At 34.4% G+C, this 21,516-nt stretch overlaps 2 protein-coding genes across 3 annotated transcripts; both read left to right on the plus strand.

Moving 5' to 3' along the window:
* The first annotated feature begins 229 nt into the window (after window positions 1-229).
* Window positions 230-6,467, plus strand: LOC114309940 (heparanase-like protein 3). Of its 2 annotated transcripts, none has more exons than XM_028255820.2 (9): window positions 230-1,191; window positions 2,635-2,671; window positions 2,808-2,991; window positions 3,084-3,232; window positions 3,954-4,184; window positions 4,776-4,965; window positions 5,056-5,181; window positions 5,841-5,940; window positions 6,036-6,467. In XM_028255820.2, exons 1-9 carry the CDS (start codon window positions 946-948, stop codon window positions 6,399-6,401), a joined length of 1,629 nt encoding a protein of 542 aa, XP_028111621.2. In that variant the 5' UTR covers window positions 230-945; the 3' UTR covers window positions 6,402-6,467. The 2 variants fall into 2 exon arrangements, with proteins under 2 accessions (XP_028111621.2, XP_028111620.2); XM_028255819.2 differs by having other exon boundaries at window positions 610-1,191; window positions 6,033-6,467.
* A 9,355-nt stretch (window positions 6,468-15,822) lies between these two features.
* LOC114309939 (heparanase-like protein 3) lies at window positions 15,823-21,513 on the plus strand. Its single transcript, XM_028255818.2, has 9 exons — window positions 15,823-16,464; window positions 17,590-17,626; window positions 17,752-17,935; window positions 18,009-18,157; window positions 18,901-19,131; window positions 19,625-19,814; window positions 19,905-20,030; window positions 20,782-20,881; window positions 20,972-21,513. Exons 1-9 carry the CDS (start codon window positions 16,219-16,221, stop codon window positions 21,338-21,340), a joined length of 1,632 nt encoding a protein of 543 aa, XP_028111619.1. The 5' UTR covers window positions 15,823-16,218; the 3' UTR covers window positions 21,341-21,513.
* Window positions 21,514-21,516: the final 3 nt, after the last annotated feature.

A 21,516-nucleotide genomic window follows, 5' to 3' on the forward strand; every position in this document is an offset into this window, starting at 1 on the left:
AGTCCGATCTCAGAATGGACCAAAGCCGAACCCAATAAGTAAATTAAACCGAACAATCAACAGTTGGACATTTTCGTTATCCAACGGTTAGAGTCGTTTTTTGGATTTGGTATCCAAAAATGATGATTTTGTACCACAGAAAATCCTAACCGTTCATCCCACTGTCACACTCTCCATAGTACTCACATCATCGATTCATTCCTCCGTTCTCTTTCATTAATCCTTTTTCAGTTTTCCTCAAACAAAGTATATCAATGGTACCCTGAGCGCAGCGTAGATGGTTAGGAGGGGTCTCAAGTTGCTGTTAATGTATTTGGTGTGGATTTGATTCTCTCTTATTGTGTGTCTTAATTTAATTAGAAATTATGTTGTGGGATTGATATAAATTTTTAGGTTATAATCTTCTATTCAGAACGAATAAAAGGAGACATAGTGTTCTCCATACGACGCTATCTTAAACTTGTGAGTGGATGTACAGATTTTCCTGTAAATATATATATATATATATATATGTGTGTATATCAATGGCCCACTTGTTTTTTGTTTTCTTCAAAAAAAAAATCTCAAAATTTTTTATATATATTTTTCCACAGAAACATTTATACCTCAAGCTCTATTTTGTTGATTGGAATGTGATAGACGAAATAGAATAACTATTTCTTCAATTTTTCTATGAAATAGTTATTCTTTTAAAATAGTATAAAATGATTTTATTTATAATACATTTATTTTTTCTTTTTTAATCAACTATGACAATAAATATTTTAATAAATTAACTATTTCATGCATTCCAGTAAACTAAACACTGCCACGTTATTCTCAAATCCCATTTTTTTTATTGGCATTATAGCCTCCAATGGCAACTTCCACAGTAATTTCAGTAACCCAACTCCTCTATTGAATAGAGAGTCACTCAGATCTTGAACTCTGGCTTGAATTTTCAAGATGGGTTCTCTGTTTTTGGCAATGGGTTTTTGTATGTGGGTTTGTTTCTTTAGTTTCGGTTTCATATCTGGGAGCTCACAGATTGGGGGAAGAGCTGAAACTGTTGGTGGGTCTGTGTTCATAGATGGGAAGAGTGCCATTGGAAGGACAGACAGTGATTTCATTTGCACAACTTTGGATTGGTGGCCTCCTGAGAAGTGTGATTATGGGACTTGTAGTTGGGACCATGCTTCTCTGCTCAATCTGGTATATGCTTCTTTGTAGAACACATAGCTTGATATATATCATTGGATTTATTTCACCTGTTTGAGTTTATAAGATAATTGGTGACTTAACAGGATTTGTTTAATACACCATAACTAAGCTAACATAGTTTTGTTATTCTTGTTATCTCTGTCATTACGTACTTTGTTCTGTCTATTTTCGTGTATCTTGTTTTTTTCAATTTGTTTGTCTTTCCACATGCGATATCTTGTGTGTGAGAGGGAGTGTTAGCTTGATTACATTGTTTGATCCATTTCTTAATCAGAAATCCTAGTTCAAGTCTTGTCGCCCGGTTATCTTAGTTATTGTGTACTATGTTCTATCTGTTCTTGTGGACCTTGTTTCTCAGTCTTTGGTGAGGTCGAGTATTAGCTTGATATACGTTGTGGGACCCATTTCTTAAGATTTTTTAGACAACTAGCGACTTGACAATGTTTGCTATGTAATAAATTGGTATTTGTTTATGTAGAAATGAAAATTAATTGTGATGTGTTGCTCGCAAATGATAAGGTTTAATGTTACCATCTCTCTGGTTTTTTTTCTGTTTCTTGTATGCTGTGTTTTGTTAGAAGATTTGGGAGGGGATTTGAAAAGGAAAAGAGAAAAGGTAGGTGAAATAAAAATAAAATATACTTATATTTCACCTAGTTTCACATGCCTTTTTCCTTTCCATTTTCAAATCACTCCTCAAATCCTCCAACCAAACACAGCAGTAGTGTTTGTATGTTGTGTTAAACAATGCAAGTTCTATTTTGGGGTTTTCTTTCCAAGCATTTTGCAAGAGAGAATTTGGTTCTTCATGGTTTGTGTAACATTACTATTGTGTTTGTTTGAGGGAATTTGAGAAGGGATTTAGAAAGGGGAATAGAAAATATAGGTGAAATGTGAATAAAATATACCTATATTTCACATAATTTCACATTTTTTCTCCTTCTCTTTCTAAATCTCTCTCCAAATCTTCCAACCAAACACAGCATAAGAGTAGGGTTTTTATGAGTTCACTTAAGTATTGTAAGGTTTCTTTTTGTGATTCTTGTTTGAATATTATAAACTAATTGATTGTTCAACAGATTGGAAAGTCAATTAATTGATTTGTCCAGACAAAAATTTGAGGTTACTAAACAATTGGACCAATTCTTTCTGTCACTTAGGTTCTGTTTAGATAGATGCGTTTCGAGATTGAAATCCATACCTAAACTATCAACATTTAAATTTGAGATTAGTGCCCAATTCTTCCATTTCAAATCCATAAATCGAAACACAGTCTTATAGTTTTACTTGAGGAATACAGAATTTAGTTTTGGGTTCTCAGGCAATTTATGTTTGCCGACAAAAAAATGAAATGCTTTTCTTTTATTTTGCTAGGTAATGTTCAAATAAGTGGACAATACTTTCTGAAATTTGTTTGGTCATTCTTTTCTGCAGGACCTCAATAACAATATTTTGTTAAACGCTGTAAAAGGTTTGCATTCATTCACAAACATGCTTCATTATTTGCAGCACTTTTCTCTTCTTAATTAATTTATTACCTTCATGAATGTTGTATTTAATCCTCTATGTAGCCTGAAAGTTCCTTAATTTGCTGTAAAATGTTGCAGCATTTTCGCCACTGAAGATTAGATTAGGCGGAACTTTGCAAGATAAGGTCATGTATGAAACTGAAGATCACCGGAAACCCTGCATTCCATTTTCCAAAAACACTTCGGAGTTGTTTGGTTTCACCAAGGGATGCCTGCCGTTGTCCAGATGGGATCAACTAAACTCCTTCTTTAATAAATCTGGGTAACTTGAATTTCCATCATATTCCCATGTTTTTTTAACCTTAAACTTCATAATTCTTCGAGTTGAACAATGAATAATTTGGTGTATTCCAGGGCTCAAGTTGTTTTTGGATTAAATGCTCTCACTGGAAGAACCATACAGTCCGGTGGTTCTGCTGTAGGAGATTGGGACTCCACAAATGCTGAATCTTTAATGCGTTATACTGTCAAAAAGGGTTACACAATCCATGGATGGGAGCTTGGTAAGAACACTCTTTTGTTCGAAAACCCCCTCAATATATTAGTAGTATTATTTAAGAATTTTTTCTAATTATATAAGTTCGCTACATAAGCTTTTTCTAGAAAAATGTAATACCTGTTGATCCTAATTTTTATTTTTATTTTTATTTTATTTTGTGAAAAATATTATTGGTATTTTAGGCCTTAATGTATTCGGCCCCCTTGAGATTAGAATCCTGCATTCGTCCTAATGGTTATTTGTATAAAAGTAAATATTCTTTTGAAAACTTCAACAATTCATTATCTAGAAGTTCCTATGTCCAATGATAAAAAATTCATTTCGCTATGTTGTTTCGGTTAGCTTGTTTCATCTTCTCCTCTCAATCTATCCCACTCTTCTTTCTAGTTTCTCAAATCCTTTAATAGGTTTAAGATTATTTTGTTCTCAAATATTTTCTTTTGACAAAATTAACCAGTATTATAAAAATGATCATTATTAGGTATTCCTTAAAAGTGATGAACCCAAAACAACTCATTTTTCAGCATGTTCTCCGAAGCACTATATTTTGACGGAAACTTCAGAATTTTAGTACTTCATTAACATTTTGTTTCAGTTTCATAGAAAACAGAAAACATTTCAGTCATTTTGATGACAACGAAACGAAATTTTGTTCTTTGCCTAATATGGCATAAGTCAGAGCCTCTATATTTGGCCCAGTTGTTTGATATCTCTTCGCTTTCCAGGAAATGAATTGAGTGGGAATGGAGTTGGGGTAAGAGTTGCAGCAGATCAATATGCCTCGGACACGATCTCTCTGCAAAAGCTAGTGCAAGACATTTACAAGGGTATTGAATCTAAGCCGCTAATCCTAGCTCCAGCAGGAACCTTCGATCCAAAATGGTTCTCAACATTCTTGGATAAAACAACAAAATCCTTAGATGTTATCACTCATCACATATATAATCTTGGCCCAGGTACTTTAGTTATACAAAGAAAGTGATATGAGCTGTTTACAGTTCCTAATAGCCTGTTTGGTTGCGTTTTTGTTTTTGTTTTCAGACACAAACAATGAAAAGTTCAAAAGCACTGATTGTTATCGTATCATTTTCATTTTTGTGCAAAAACAGTTTTGAAAATTTAAATACAACTTTAGGTGGGATTATTTTCAGAAAATTTTATTGAAAATAGTTTTCGAAAACAGATTGCAAGCAAGTATTTCGTGCTTTCCAAAAAAGGAAAACATAAAAAAACGAAAAACACAATCTTGGTGGGGTTGTTTTTAGAATAGTTTTCAACAACAGTTTGCCAAGCAACTTTTGGTGGGTTCTTTTCTTTTAAAAAAAAAAAAATCTTGAAAATAGTTTGCCAAGCAAGTTTTTCGTGTTTTCCAAAAAATAAAAACGAAAAACGAAAAAGACAATCTTGGCCCAAGTATTTTTTATTATCCAAAGTGAATATGAGCTGTTTTGAGTTCTGTTTGCTTGTGTTTTCGAAAACAAAAATTCAATGAAAAGTTCGTTTCCCAAATTAGGTTCTCCCCGGAGACTCATTTGTTTCATTCGCAGGAAAGGATGAACACCTTGTTGAAAAGATTCTCAATTCGTCTTATCTTGACGGTGAGGCCAATACATTTAGAGGGCTCCAAAGCACCCTCAAGAACTCTGCAACTTCAGCGATTGCGTGGGTAGGTGAGTCGGGAGGGGCTTACAACAGCGGTCGCAATCTTGTCACCAATGCCTTTGTGTTTAGTTTTTGGTAATTTAGCTATGTCTTGTGATGAAAATTCTCTGGTTTTTCTTTGGAGGCTTGTTTATTGAATGATATAGTTTTTGATATGACAAACAGGTACTTGGATATTCTAGGTATGGCATCAACTTATGACACAAAAACATACTGCAGACAGACATTGATCGGCGGAAATTATGGTCTACTCAACACTACTACCTTCGTGCCAAATCCAGACTATTACAGGTAATCGATTTTTGAAATTCTTACATTACATAGATCCAAAAGGGTTTTAAATATTGGTCAATACATAACGGGAGTTTAGACTTCCGACACCAATATTGTTCGATATCGGCGCAAATATAACGGTATTGCCAATACTAATACGTCTCCTCCTGATACCATATGGTCTAGTACTATTTGTGCAATTACATGTTCTTTCCGTTAATTTTTGTTTCCAATTCGTTTGGTTGTTGCTAAAAAGTCAATATTTTGAGAATTGATTATTTTATTTTTTACAAAAACATGTGTAAAAAAATAAAGAGAATAATGTGACAATTTGTAATGACGTTCTAGTTTTTAAGCTTAAATAGCCTATCTTCAAATAGCCCAAAAACTATAGCTCATTTTTTGTCAAAAACCACAAGCCATATAAAAAAATCAAAAAACCTTTGAATGTCACCGTTGAGTCTATCAAACTGTTTTTTTATTATTATTTTTTTTTATTAACAAAGTAAAAATTTTATTAAAAATATGAAATTAAAGATACAGAAAGATGACATCCATCGAGAAAGATTCAGAAAGTACAAACTACCTCTACTACTACTCGCACCCATACAACCACCCATACAAACTACCCCTGCTACTGTCAAACCGTTCTTGATATTCTACGTTCTTGTTTGTAGTGCTCTTCTTTGGAACCGACTAATGGGAAGAAACGTTCTATCGACAAGCTTTTCAGGGACAAAGAAGATCCGCGCATACGCGCATTGTGCAAAGCAATCCGTAAGTTATAATCCAAACTTGAAAGATTAGTCACATGGTTAAAGAGTTGTTCACATGTTACAATCCTATTAAGAGTCTTCTTGGCATTGCAGCAGGGAATCACATTGCTATTGATCAACCTAGACAATGCTACCACTGTGCAAGCTCAAGTAGCCTTGAATGACACTTCGACGGTGCGACACAAACACGAGTCTCGTGGTCATGAAACAAAGATCATGCGAATACCTCGGGTAATTAAGATGAGCAAAATGGAAAGAGAGGAGTACCATTTGACCGCGAAGGATGGGAATTTGCATAGTCAGATTATGTTGCTTAATGGGAAGATTTTGACAGTAAATTCATATGGGGAGATACCTCCGATGGAGCCTGTACGTGTAAATTCATCGGAATCTGTAACCGTTGCTCCTTTTTCGATTGTGTTTGCTCACATACCCAATGTTGTTCTCCCTGCTTGTAGGTAGGATGGGCTCCAAATCGGATCCATTTTTAGTGATTTGATCAAATAAAGATAGAATTCGTTTTTTTTTTTTTTTTTCTTCTTTTGGGGGGGGGGGGGGGGGGGGGGGCTGTTGTAGAAACATCTTTGTAAATGTTGCCATTTTATTTTTCAGAGGTTTGGTTTGACAAATACCTTTTTAGCAATTTTTATTTTTTATTTTTTTTTGGGGGGAATACTTTTAAGCTTTCATTGTTTTAGCTTCTAAAAACACAAAAACGAAAATAATACTAGCCTTGGTTTGGTTTTCGTCTTTGGCTATATAGTCACAGAAAGATTAAAAAAAAAAAAAAAGTTTTAAAATCCCAAAAAGACAAAAAAAAATTACAAAAATATCAAACTACCCCATATACAAAAAAACATCATACTATACTAAAATGTCAAAAATGTCATTTTAAAGTTAAAAAGTCTAAAAAGTCAAACAAGAATACCAAACAACTAAAAAAATTAAAACAGCCAAAAAATCAACTAAAAAAGTTATTGTCAAAGGACTACTAAACCCGTATTCTATAGAATTGCAAATGGCCCCTCATAAAATCATTTGGAATATTAAGAATTGTTTGGAATGTCCTAAATAAGTGTACTTTTTGACTTTTTTGACTAAAAAGTTGATAAAAAAATAGTTGTTTGTGATAATTTTTTGACTTTTTACGAAAAAATGTGTATTAAAAAATTATATAAATTAGTGTATAGGAGAAGTTTTTTGGTAAGTGGGCAGCATGGTGGCAGCATTTTGCAGAATAGTGTATAAAAGATGCTTACCTCCTTTTCGGGAATTGAATTGAACAGTGATGTTCAGTTCGTGGGGCCCACCATGGGTCCCGTTTTTCTAATCGAAACCGTTAAATGTGCAGAAATCGTCGAGTACTATATGATAAAAAAAATCACGTTGATCGGATATCGATAGCTATATGATCGGATTAGTTTTTTTTGTCAGCTGTTAACTGTAACACCATCCATTTTTTTTATATACAAAACTGATTTGATCATATAGTTAGCGATATCCGATCAACATGATTTTTTACAAATATATAGTACTCGACGAGTTTTACATATTAAACGGTTCATATTATCAAAATGGAATCCGTGATGGGTCCCCACGGGCCAAACAACACTGTCTTGTTTATAAACCCGCCTGTTCCCTTTGTCCAACCAAAGTCAGCTAGAGTACAACTCACGTGAGAAGTGAGTTGTACTTTTTTTTGTATAAAATTAATTTTTTTATATTATTTTCGTTAATAGTAATAATTTTTTTAACTTTTTGACTTTTTTAAAGGATGTCAAACCAGCCCTTAGAATCTCTTATATTGATTATTCAAAATGTTGATAGGGAAACAAACGTAAAATTAGGGATGTGGGGGTGAATGTTGTGATAGCACTCGCGCTATCTCAACTCATGAGGTTTATTCTACTCATATTTTGATAATCTGAATTGCATATTATAAGTGTAAGATAAATTGATAGAGAGAGATACAGAGAGAATGAATTATGTATTGATTGATTGTGTATATTACAAGGAGATGTGCACTCTCTTTTATAGAGAGGAAAAGATACATAGGGTGGCATAAAGCAAAGGATAATTATTAAAGCTAACATAATGCTGTGCTAAACATAATGATAACACTAGCAATACTAACATAGAATACTAACATATTTTAACAGCCCCCCGCAAACTCAAGGAGGATATAAACTAACCAACTTGAGTTTGGAGAGAGTAACAGAAAAATAGGCTGACAATTAAAAAATGGGATAGGAGACACTGTATGGTTGTGTCAGACCGTTGTAGAAGACACGGTATGGTCGTGTCGGACCGTTGTAGCAGACAGTTTACGGGGTCATGTCGGACCGTTGTAGAAGACAGTTTACGAGGTCATGTCGGACCGATGTAGCACGACAGTTTACGGGGTCATGTCGGACCGATGTAGCAGACAGTTTACGGGGTCATGTCGGACCGTTGTAAAAGACAGTTTACGGGGTCATGTCGGACCGATGTAGCAGGACAGTTTACGAGGTCATGCCGGACCGATGTAACAGACACTGTGTGGTCGTGTCAGACCGATGTAGAATACAGTTTATGGGGTCATGTCGGACCGTTGTAGAAGACAGTTTACGGGGTCATGTCGGACCGTTGTAGCAGACAGTTTACGAGGTCATGTTGGACCGATGTAGAAGACAGTTTACGGGGTCATGTCGGACCGTTGTAGAAGCTGACCGGAATCAATGTCGGGACAGTTTATGGGGTCATGTCGGACCGATGTAGCAGAGGTTGTGGTGGTGCACCAAGGGGGCGACTTAGGGAGTGCGCCATGAGCGACTTATACATGATACTGTGTATAACCCCCCCTCAAACTCAAATAGGTGTAAAGATAGAAACCTATTTGAGGTTGAAACAAAGGGATTGATAAAGCTGACCGGTGTAGAAGACACTGTATGAGTGTGGATATAGGCTGCCCAAAAAATATACATGGATGTAGATATCGAGCCCTCAAAAGTCGTGCCCTCAAAAGGTGTGTCCGCACCCTCAAAAGGCGTGCCATCAAAAGGCGTGCCCGATGCATCAAAAGGCGTGCCAGATATGATGGCGAGGCACGTGAGTGCTTTGACTGGCGTGCCCGTTTGTCTGGCGTCAAGAGGCGCGCGATGCGCGTGGCTGCCTCTGTGTCATGGTCTTTATAAACCGAAGCGGAGGAGGCAGAAGCTGAGACAGAAAAACTGAGAGAAACCTCTGAAAAATTCTTCGTTTTGCTGAGAAAGAGAGGTCGTTTTGCTGAGAGAGATAGTCTGTAACACTCTGTTGCGAGAGATATTCTGTAACACTCTGTTGCCCAGAAAATGGCCTCGTCTTCCCGTGGGCTGCTCACTCTCTTTCCCGATCTCAACGAGTCAACAAGAGAGACAACTGGGGCGGTGGCCCGTGAACCTCAACCAAACACCACTGGGTTTGCTCCGTTGAACTTTCCGATGCAGTCGGTGGAGCAAAAAATGGCAGTGCAAACGGATGTGGAGGCTAATCAGTATACTTTGAAGGCATGTGTGGAGTCCATGACGGCGGTCACAAACTTGTCGCACCGGCTGCAGAGTAGGACAAATGAGGTGCAGCAATTAAACTCCCAGCTGGCTCTGCTCCAACGCATGTATAAGGATGCGCGAGCAGAGATAAGCGTGCTAAGGGCAGAAAACAAGGAGCTGAAGCGGAAGGCCAACGTGATGTTCCGATTTGGAGGGCCGCCATATGCTGCAGTGGAGGAGCAGGGAGTAGTGATCGTGCCCAGTGGAGTGGAAAACACGGAGGTAGCACCGTCAAGGGCCTCTCAGGACGGAGGCAAAAAGAAAAGACCGGCGGAATAGGCGAAGAAGTGAGGACGGGGGGTGGCCGGCTGCAGAAAAGAAAACAAAGCTTTGGGTGTTTGTTTTTTTTTTTTGTTTTTTTTTTTGTGTAAAATTGTGATCGGGGTGATCCCTGAGATGAATAAAAAATGGGTTGTTGTGCAAATTTGAAATGTTTGTATTTTGTTTTTTTGTTTTTTTTGTTTTTTTGTTTTTTTGTTTTTTTTTGTGAGCATGGTGATGATGAATAGATAATGATGAATAAAAATAAGAAAGGTGGGAGTGGGGAACAGGGTGAATCAAGAGCACCAAATAAGCGTGATAGTAAAAAAATAAAGTTATAATAAAAAATAAAGGTTGGGCGGTGGATGATGTATTTGTTTGTTTTGTTTTGTTTTTTTTTTTTTTTTTTTTTTTGGTGGGAAGAAGAATAAGAATAAAAAAAAAATAATAATAATAAGAAAAAGGTATTAATGGGAAAGCATGCGCTGGTGGGTGGAATAAGGAATCATAAAGTGCATGTGTATTGTGTATGCATGTCTGCTGGGTGTGTGTGGTGTAATATATGATAATATATTATAATATTATTAAAATATAAAATATTGGGTTGGTGGATCTCCATTGATAATATTCTATTCTATTTTATATCATAATATTATCATTGTACTATTTGGTCTCTCTCACTTCCTTCCGTGTCTGGTTTACTTGCAAGATCTGCCATTGTTGTTGAGCATTCGAGCTCTCCAAAAAGACAACAAAAAAATGACAGTAGGTGCAGGCATAACAGTTGTCGACGGTAACCTCAATGTCCTCGGAAATCGGCAAAACTGCTGGGTAGACCGACGCCGCGTTGCATAGGCGACATGGTCGGCATTGGTCCGTCACAACTGGAAGCAGTGGTGAGGTTGCAGGTGACGGACGTAAGGTGCGTCGGCCACGCGAGCTGGTTGGTCGCGAGCACGCTCAGGATGAGAAGAGCGATGATGAGACAATGGTCTGATGAGGTGTGGAGACCGAGGGAGAGGATCAAAGCAAGAGGGAGAGGATCAAAGCCGTCCAGATCGTGACGATCATGACGAGAGTTGCTATGATGTTGTTGGTATGGATCATTTCGGCCGATGAAACACGACCTCCTGTTGTAGAACAGCTCTGAAAAGGGGTGGAGATCCAGCGGGTGTGGGGATGAGTTTGAGTGCATGTCAGTGTTGCAAGGGCAACACAAGATGTTGAAATGGTCTAGTGGCATCCGTCAATGGATGTGTTGGTCTCGTGTAGCTATGACAACACCATCAAGGATTGAGCAGAAGAGTTCTCTGGTGACTGAGCGAGAGCAGCACGGCGGAGTTCTTCGGCGAGCTCGGTGGTGGCAGAAACAAAGGGGCGGCAACAAAATTGGACTGTCTGATCATGAATCAACGCAGATCGTCAAGTGAGTATGTGTAGAAAACTCCAGCGGGCAGCGAAGGCAAGATTGCCGGCCGACTGCCCGCCGGGGAGAAAGAAATATAGGCCTAAATCTTATAGCTCTGATACCATGTAAGATAAATTGATAGAGAGAGATACAGAGAGAATGAATTATGTATTGATTGATTGTGTATATTACAAGGAGATGTGCACTCTCTTTTATAGAGAGGAAAAGATACATAGGGTGGCATAAAGCAAAGGATAATTATTAAAGCTAACATAATGCTGTGCTAAACATAATGATAACACTAGCAATACTAACATAGAATACTAACATATTTTAACAATAAGAATTATTGAGCATATCTTATATATATAAAATGAAATTAATCGGACAGATATAACCCATAATCAATAATAACTATAAGAATTTAGCAAAATTATGCTAATCATTTATTTTTCTTAAATATAAAGTCAACAAATCTTACATTATGAATAATTTAAATCATTAAAATAAATTTGAAATATGTTCTCACGGGTCACAATAGAGTATTATGCCTGTCAAGCACAGCACTATCTCCAAGTTCATCTCTTATGCTTTCTAGTTGTACATAATAAATCTCTTATGCTTTCTACTCGTACATATTCTCAACAAATAGGCTAGGTGGAAGATGAGTAATATGAAGGACAAATAAGAAGTAACAAATACGCCTACGAAAGTTAGCTATTTTAATAGACTATTTTAATAGGTTAAAATTTTTATATTTAAAAAAATAATTAGATTTTTTTATAATTAGATGTGATATTTGTGAAGAAAAAAGTGAAATAATTATGAATTTGATGTGCTATTTTATTTTAGTCTATTTTATATTTTTATGAATTTTAACTTAAAAAGTCAAATTTTAGCCTTTGTCAAATAAGACCAAGATATGATAAGGTTAATCCACCAAATCACATGATCAAAAAAATCATGACCATCCAATTTTAGAAGCCCTAAGTTGTCTTTCCCATTGTCCGCTACATCCCCATGATGGAGACCTGTGAACGATACATTTCATTTTCTCATTAATTGAGATAGGAAAGAAAAGGTGGGATCCCCTCCTTACTTAAAATATGCCATTAGTTAGGACTATGAAGTGTTGCAACGTCATATGAAAGATGAATTGATTTCTAATTAGAGGACCACTTCAAGCAAAAAAATGTTATGCACCTAGAATCATTGTAAAAATTATTTTAAAAATGAGGCGTATAATGTAAATTTAGAATTGATTTGATATGAGTCACATTCAAAATAAATATAATCTATTAGTATAATTTTTTAGATAAGTAACATTTGTTATTTCAAGTATCTATTATTATAGAATTATATAGAAAAAAAAAATTTCAGGCAAAACTCTTTTTCTTTTTTTCCCCTTGTGATATAGTTTTGGAACACTTTAACGCTTGTCATTCAAAAACAATCAAAGAAATCCATGTAATTTTAACTAAAATACAACGTTGACGACGATCGGTGAAAAATAAACTTAATCTCCCTATACCATCTTCTCTCTCTCTTTCTTCTACTATATATATAAATTTTTATTTTAAAAGTATTTTGAATGACTTAAATAAATATACTTTTGACTTTTTATAAAAATATGTATAAAAAAATAAAGAGGCAGTATGACCTAAAAAATATAAAAAGATAAAAAAAAAAGTGCACTTTTATTGGTGATGTCACATAATGCCTTAATTATATATTAATCAATTAATTACATATTAGTAGCAACCAAAAATTTTATTTAAATAGACTAAAAAAGAAAAAAAACTAGCATTTCACTAAAAAAAATTTCAGTTTTAGCAATGAAAATTTTGGTCCCCATGATGGAACTTTCAGTGAATGATACATCTCACTTACTCATTTGATACAAGACAAGAAAGGAAAGGTGGTATTACCTCTTTACTTTATATAAAGATGCCATATTACTTTAAAGTGGAAAATTTGTCATACATGAGAGAGTGATTGCAAAGTCATATGACAAAATGAATTAGGGGATCATAACAAAACATTTACAATTGTGATTAAAGCAATATAACTATTATGCCTTTTTTTTAAATTTATTTTTTAATTTTTAATTTTTAATTCTGAAAATTTTTAATTTTGAAAATTTCTACTCTAATCATACAAGCTAATCCCTAACCAATGAACCAATGTTGTCTTTTAAATAACCTTCACATTCATAAATTACAAACATTTCTTCTTATTTAAGTTGGATTTGAATTTTAAATTTATATAAAATAAAATAAAAACTTTTATTTCATTTACTCTTTATTCTTTTTTTTTTTTCTCTTACAAATTGAAAATTCAAACATAACAGTAAAATCAAATTTAGGTTGGACTGAGCTAAATTCCACCAAAGAGAGACTCAACTGGTCTCCTAAAATCAAGATAAGGGATGTTGCTTAAAATGTCAAAACTAACCAAACCAAGAGGACAAGAGAGATACTTTTACTACACTCAATAATAAATAAATAGACCAAATCAAGTGGGGAAAAAAATAAACTTATTTTTCACTCAAGCCCACCCGAGAGAGAGAAAGAGTATCTAATTCGTGGGGTCTTGCCATTGACAAATGTACAGAGGGTCTTCTTTTTTCTTTTTCTTTTTTTGCATATGACTGGTGAAATTAGTTTCTTAGATTAGTTGGTCCAATGAGTCGGTTAACCATATTATCAGAAAAAATTGACAAATGTACATGGATCATAATTTTCAGACTCATCAATTTTGTAGTTAATCTAATAGGAGTATAATTTTATGCAAGGTTTGGAAGTATAGTGTATTGCCCATCATATAATTATCACAAGAGTGTGACATATTTCATTTTTATTTACAAACTTTTTACCTCATCAAAACTAAAAGATTTGAACTCTTTTTCTTTTTTTTTATGTCAAAAAAAAAAAAAAAGCACAAGTGTTGTGTGAAGAATATTACACTCTATTTGGTTTTGAATTTTAAAAAATAATTTTTGAATTTTTTATTTTTCATGTTTTGCAGTTTTTAATGAATTTTTTTCATATTTTAATAATTTTCTTTAGATGCAATCACCTGAAAACGAAAATATTGGTGGAAATTTTTTTAAAATAATAATAAATACAAAAAATACAAAGATGTACTGATTTTTTTTGTTGTATTTAGTAAAATTTTTAAATATTTTTTTTAAAAAGTAATTAAAAAAAATTTTAAAAAAAATTCACTAAAGACACAAAAATATGAAAACAAAAAACTTAAAAATTCAAATGTTATATTTAAAAATTAAAAACTAAACAGAGTAATCACTTTTGGAAAAATGAGATTGACTAGTTTAATTGGTTAGAATTTATGCATCTCGCTAGTATACCATAGGCCCAATCACATGTAACTACTCTTTTTTTCCCCCAGATTATAGCCTCTAATATACTAAAAAAAAATTATACTACTATTTTGAGATAAAATTAACAAAATCAAAAGTAGAAATATAAATATTTTGAGGATTAGAAATATAAATATTTTTTGGACTAAAGATGTATATTATTATCATTTTGTGAATGTTTTAGATTATCAATTCAAAAGTTGATGAATGTGAGTCAAATTATAAACTTTATACTTGTTAAAGTTAAAATTTACCATATAATTAAATAATAAAATAGTATAATTTCATATTTTCTGAATCATAATTTAAAAAAAAAAAAGTTATAACCAAAATCAAATGAGACATATTAAAAAATCTCATAAATCATAACTAAAAAAATAAAATGGCATAAATAAGAGTACACATAATATATCCCTTTCAAAGGATGTATACAGTAGAATTTTTCAAAAACTTAAATTATGAAAGTGAAATAAAACAAACACATTAGCCCTGTTTGGCTATCATTTTGCGGCTTAAAAAAAAACCACAAAATGACAAAATAGACTAAATAAGTTAATAAGATAAAATATCACATCCAACACATAATCATTACATTTTTTTTCTCACAAAAGTTAAAAAAATCAAAAAATCCAAAAATCCAAACTAAATGAGACTAAACAAATCTCAATACAAAAAAAATTAATTATATTAACTAATGCCAAACAAAACTAGTTATGCATCATGAGTACATTTTATCCCAAGATAATATAACATATACATACGGGGAGAGCCTCCCGGAGAGGCTTTCTCAAGTCCATATTGAATTGGAGAGAATTGTTAGACATCTGTAAGTTTACCATGGAGCCCGCATCGATAACCCGGACCTTTAAATATATAAAACTCATCGAGCACTTTATTCTTGTAAAAAATCATATTAATCGGATATTAATAATCACTTGATCAGTTATATTTGTGTCAACGGTAAATATAATTTAAAAAATAAATTGTTGACACAAATTTGGACTGATCAAGTAGCTATCAATATCCGATCAGTATGATTTTTTTGCAAGAATAAAGTATTCGATGAATTCTACATATTAACGGTTCAGATTATCAATGAGACCTTTGTGATGGACACACTGAAACCCAACAACACTCTCCATCCCACGGGAAGAAAACCCAAGTCCCATACATAAATAAATAAGTAAAATAAACTGAACAATCAAAGGTTGGACACTTTCCTTATCCAAAATCCAACTGTTAGGGTGGTTTTCGGATTTGGTATCCAAATGTTTTTGTACCATCCATGGGTTTTCAGGCCCACTGTCACACTCGCCACAGTACCGAGTCACATGATATCATTGAACTCATTCCTTCCTTCTCTTTCATCAATCCTTTTTCAGTTTTCCTCAAGTAAAGCATATCAATGGCCCAATTGTTTTTTGTTTTCTTCCAAGAAAATAAAAAACAACCCAAAATATTATATATATTTTTCTCCACATAAACATTTGTACCCTCGCTATTCTCAAATCCCATCTTTTTTCTTCTTGTTCTTTTTTCTTTTTTCTTTTTTTTTTATTGGTATTATAGCCTTCAATGCCAACTTCCACAGTAATTTCAGTAACCCAACTCCTCCATTGAAGGGAGAATCACAGATCTTGAACCCTGGATTGAATTTTCAAGATGGGTTCTCTGGTTTTGATAATGGGTTTTTGTACGTGGGTTTGTTTCTTTAGTTTCACTTTCATGTCTGGGAGCTCACAGATTGGGGGAAGAGCTGAAACTGTTGGTGGGTCTGTGTTCATAGATGGGAAGAGTGTCATTGGAAGGACAGACAGTGATTTCATTTGCACAACTTTGGATTGGTGGCCTCCTGAGAAATGTGATTATGGGACTTGTAGTTGGGAACATGCTTCTCTGCTCAATCTGGTATATGCTTCTTTGTAGAACACATAGCTTGATATACATTATTAGATTCATTTCTTAACTGTTAAAAGTTTTTGAGATAATTGGTGACTTAACATCATATCAGAGCTTTTTAAGTTTTGTGATTCTGGTTATCTCTGTCATTATGAACTCTGTTCTGTATGTTTTTGTGTATCTTGTTTTTTTCAGTCTGTTTGTCTCTCCACGTGTTGTCTCATGCATGAGAGAGAGTGTTAGCTTGATGTACATGATTGGATCCATTTCTTAACTGGAAATCCTGGTTCAAGTCTTGTCGCCCCGTTATCTTACTTATTGTGTACTCTGTTCTATCGGTTCTCGTGGACCTTGTTTCTCAGTCTGATTGGTGAGGGCGAGTATTAGCTTGATATACGTTGTTGGACCCATTTCTTCAGATTTTGGGACAATTGGTGACTAAACAACATTTGCTATGTAATAAATTGGTAATCTATTTATGTGAAAATGAAAATTAACTATGGTTTGTTGCTTGCAAACAATAGGGTTAATGTTACCATCTCTCCGGTTCCTTTTTCTGTTTATTGCAGTGTTTATATGTTGTGTTAAACTATGTAAGTTCTATTTTGGGTTTTTTTCTTTCTAGGCACTTTGCAAGAAAAAATTTGGTTCTTCATGGTTTGTACAACATTAAGAGTAGGGTTTTTCTGAGTTCACCTAAGTATTGTAAGGTTTCTTTTTGTGATTCTTACTTGAATATTATAAACTAATTGATTGTTCAAGATGTTGGAAAGTCAATTAATTGATTTGTCCATATAAAGATTTGAGGTCATTAAACAATTGGACCAATTCTTTCTATGTCACTTAGGTTCTGTTTGGATAGATGCGTTTCGAGATTGAAATCCATGCCTAAACTATCATTTTTTAAATTTGAACTATTCTCTTCGAATGATTAGTGTCCAATCCTTCCATTTCAAATCCATAAATCCAAACACAATCTTCTAGTTTTTCTTGAGCAATACAGAATTTAGTTTTGGCTTCTCAAGCATTTAGGTTAGCGGGGAAAAAATGAAATGCTTTTCTTTTATTTTACTAGGTAATGTTCAAATAAGCAGACAATACTTTCTGAAATTTGTTTGGTCATTCTTTCTGCAGGACCTCAATAACAATATTTTCTTAAACGCCATAAAAGGTTTGAATTCATTCACAAACATGCTTCATTATTGGCAGCATTTTTTTCTCTTCTTAATAAATTTCATGAATATTTAATCCTCTGTGTAGCCTGAAAGTTCCTTAATTTGCTGGAAAATGTTGCAGCGTTTTCGCCACTGAAGATTAGATTAGGCGGAACTTTGCAAGATAAGATCATGTATGAAACTGAAGATCACCAACAACCCTGCATTCCGTTTTCCAAAAACACTTCGGAGTTGTTTGGTTTCACCGAGGGGTGCCTTCCCTTGTCCAGATGGGATGAACTAAACGCCTTCTTTAATAAATCTGGGTAACTTGAATTTCCATCATATTTCATGTTTTTTACCTCAAACTTCATCAATGAATGATTTTGTGTGTTCCAGGGCTCTAGTTATTTTTGGATTAAACGCTCTCAATGGAAGATCCATGCAGTCTGGTGGTTCTGCTGTAGGAGCTTGGGACTCCACAAATGCTGAATCTTTAATGCGTTATACTGTCAAAAAGGGCTACCAAATCCATGGATGGGAGCTTGGTAAGAATGCACTTTGTTAAAAAAAAAAATCCCCTTAATATATTAGTATTATTTAAGAATATTTTCTAATTATATAAGTTCGTCCTATAAACTCTTTTTGGAAAATGTAACTCATTGCCCTAAGAATTTTTTCTTTTCCAAAAAATATTAGTCGGATTGTATGCGTTCGTCCTTATGGTTATTTGTATTATCTACATATGTGATTACGTATAGATGGAAATATTCTTTTGAAAATGATGTAGAAATTTCAACAATTTATTGTCTAGAAATACCTATGTCCGTTGATTAAAATTTCATTTCGCTATGTTGTTTCTGTTAGCTTGGAAACAGAACATCTCAGAAACATAAGAGAAATGGCAAGATAATTGGGACTTGACCAAGCTTGTTTCGTCTTCTCCTCTCAATCTATCCTATTCTCGTTTCAAAGTTTAAGATTTTTCTGTTCTCAAATATTTTCTTTTGACAAAATTAACCAGTATTATAAAAAATTATCATTATTAGGTATTCCTAATTAGTGCTGAACCCAAAACAACTCATTTTTTCAGCATGTTCACCAAAGCAATATATTTTGGTGGAAACTTTAGAATTTTGGTAGTTCACTAATATTTTGTTTCAGATTCCTAGAAAACATAAACATTTCGGCCATTTTGATGAAAACGAGAATTTTTGTTCTTTGCCAATATGGAATAAATCAGAGTCTCTATATATTTGCACCGGTTGTTTGATATTGCTTCACTTTGCAGGAAATGAATTGAGTGGGAATGGAGTTGGGGTAAGAGTTGCAGCAGATCAATATGCCTCGGACATGATCTCTCTACAAAACCTAGTGCAAGACATTTACAGGAGTATCAAATCTAAGCCTCTAATCTTAGCTCCAGGAGGATTCTTTGATGCAAAATGGTTCACAGCATTCTTGGATAAAACAACAAAATCCCTAGATGTTGTCACTCATCACATATATAATCTTGGCCCAGGTACTTTAATTAAACAAAGAAAGTGAAATGAGCTGTTTTGGGTTCCTAATAGCCTGTTTGGTTGCGTTTTTGTTTTTGTTTTCAGACACAAACAATGAAAAGTTCAAAAGCACTCAACGTTTTCATATCATTTGATTTTTGTACAAAAGCAGTGTTGAAAACTCAAAAACAACTTTAGGTGGGGTAGTTTTTAGAAACTTTTCTTGAAAACAGTTTGCTAAGCAAGTTTTTCATCCTTTCCGAAAAATGAAAACATAAAATCTTGGTGGGATTGTTTTAGAGTAGTTTTCAGCAACAGTTTGCCAAGCTAGTTTTTCATTTTTCCAAAATAAGGAAACGAAGAAGACAATCTTGGCCCAAATACTTTTATTACGCAAAGTGAATATGAGCCGTTTTGAGTTCTGTTTGCTTGTGTTTTCAAAAAAAAAAAAACAACGAAAAGTTTGGTTCACAAATTAGGTTTTACCCAGGGGCTTATTTGTTTCATTCATAGGAGTGGATGAACACCTTGTTGAAAAGATTCTCAATCCATCTTATCTTGATGGTGAGGCTGATACATTTAGCAAGCTCCAAAGCACCCTCAAGAGCTCTCCAACTTCAGCGACTGCATGGGTAGGTGAGTCGGGAGGGGCTTACAACAGCGGTCGCAATCTTGTCACCAATGCCTTTGTGTTTAGTTTTTGGTAATTTAGCTATGTCTTGTGATGAATTTTTCTGGTTTTTCTTTGGAGGCTTGTTCATTGAATGATGTTAGTCTTTGACATAACAAACAGGTACTTGGATCAGCTTGGTATGGCATCAACTTATGACACAAAAACATACTGCAGACAGACATTGATTGGTGGAAATTATGGTCTACTCAACACTACTACCTTCATGCCAAATCCGGACTATTACAGGTTATCGATTTTTGAAATTCTTACATTACATAGACCCAAAGAGGGTTTTAAATATTGGCCAATGTGTATTGGGAATTTGGACTTCCGATACCAATAGTGTCCGATATCGGCCAATATATAACCGTATTGCCGATACTAATACGTCTCCTGCTACCACATGTTCTATGTTCTAGTACTATTTGTACAAAAACATTTTCTTTCCTTTAATTTTTGTTTCCAATTCATTTGGTTGTGGCTTAAAAGCCAGCTTGTTGGCTAAAAACTCTAGAGCTCATATTTTGTCAAAATACCCAAGCCATATTAGAAAAATAAAAACAAAAATAAAAAGTTAAGAATGTGCCAAATAAATTTAGCTTTTTTACAAGTTTATTTTTAGCCAATAAACTAGTTTTTTTATCTAACTCCCAAAAGGAAAGAAGCTTGAAATCCAAAAATTTTAGGTTACAAAGTTCATTTTGCTAGCACACGGTTGGACAACTTATGTAGCTGTGGCACTTGTGGTTGTGGACCAAGACATGGGCGTTATGGATTGCATGGGTTGTTCGGTTGTGGGCAACACTTTCTATAGTCATGAATGCGCACAATTGTGTGGCTTGGTTCATGTGCATGCCAGGCCCAGCCCGAAAGCCTGTGCAGCCCGAACCTTCCTCAGTGTCAGGTCTCATTTGAGATCGAGAGAGATCCCTTCTTTAGATTCATCACCGTTGAGTCCTATTAAATCGTTCTTGATATTCTACTTTCTTCTTTGTAGTGCTCTACTTTGGAACCGACTAATGGGAAGAAACGTTCTATCGACAAGCTTTTCAGGGACAAAGAAGATACGCGCATACGCTCATTGCGCAAAGCAATCAGTAAGTTATAATCCAAACTTCAAAGATTGATCACACAGTTAAAGATTTTTCGTAGTTACAATCCAATTAAGAGTCTTCTTCGCATTGCAGCAAGGAATCACATTGCTATTGATCAACCTAGACAATGCCACCACTGTTCAAGCTCGAGTAGTCTTCAATGGCACTTTCACATTGCGACACAAACACGAGTCTCGTGGTCATGAAACAAGGATCATGCGAATGCATTGGGGAATTAAGATGAGCGAAATGGAAAGAGAGGAGTACCATTTGACTGCGAAGGATGGGAATTTGCATAGTCAGATTATGTTGCTTAATGGGCACATTTTGACGGTAAATTCATCTGGGGAGATGCCTCCGATGGAGCCTGTAAGCGTAAATTCATCGGAGCCTATAACCGTTGCTCCTTTTTCGATTGTGTTTGCTCACATACCCAATGTTGTTGTCCCCGCTTGTAGGTAGGATGGAGTCTCAGATCCATGTTTAGTGATTTGATCAAATAAAAATAGAATATGATGCATTCTTTCTTTGAAAATTTCTTGCTGAATACTACAATGCAATTTGTTTTAGTAGAAACATCTTTGTAAATGTTGATCAAATAAAAATAGAATATGATGCATTTTTTATTTTGAAAATTT

Source organism: Camellia sinensis, chromosome 5 (assembly GCF_055761805.1).
Source record: "Camellia sinensis isolate YWXY chromosome 5, ASM5576180v1, whole genome shotgun sequence".
Classification (NCBI taxonomy): Eukaryota; Viridiplantae; Streptophyta; class Magnoliopsida; order Ericales; family Theaceae; genus Camellia; species Camellia sinensis.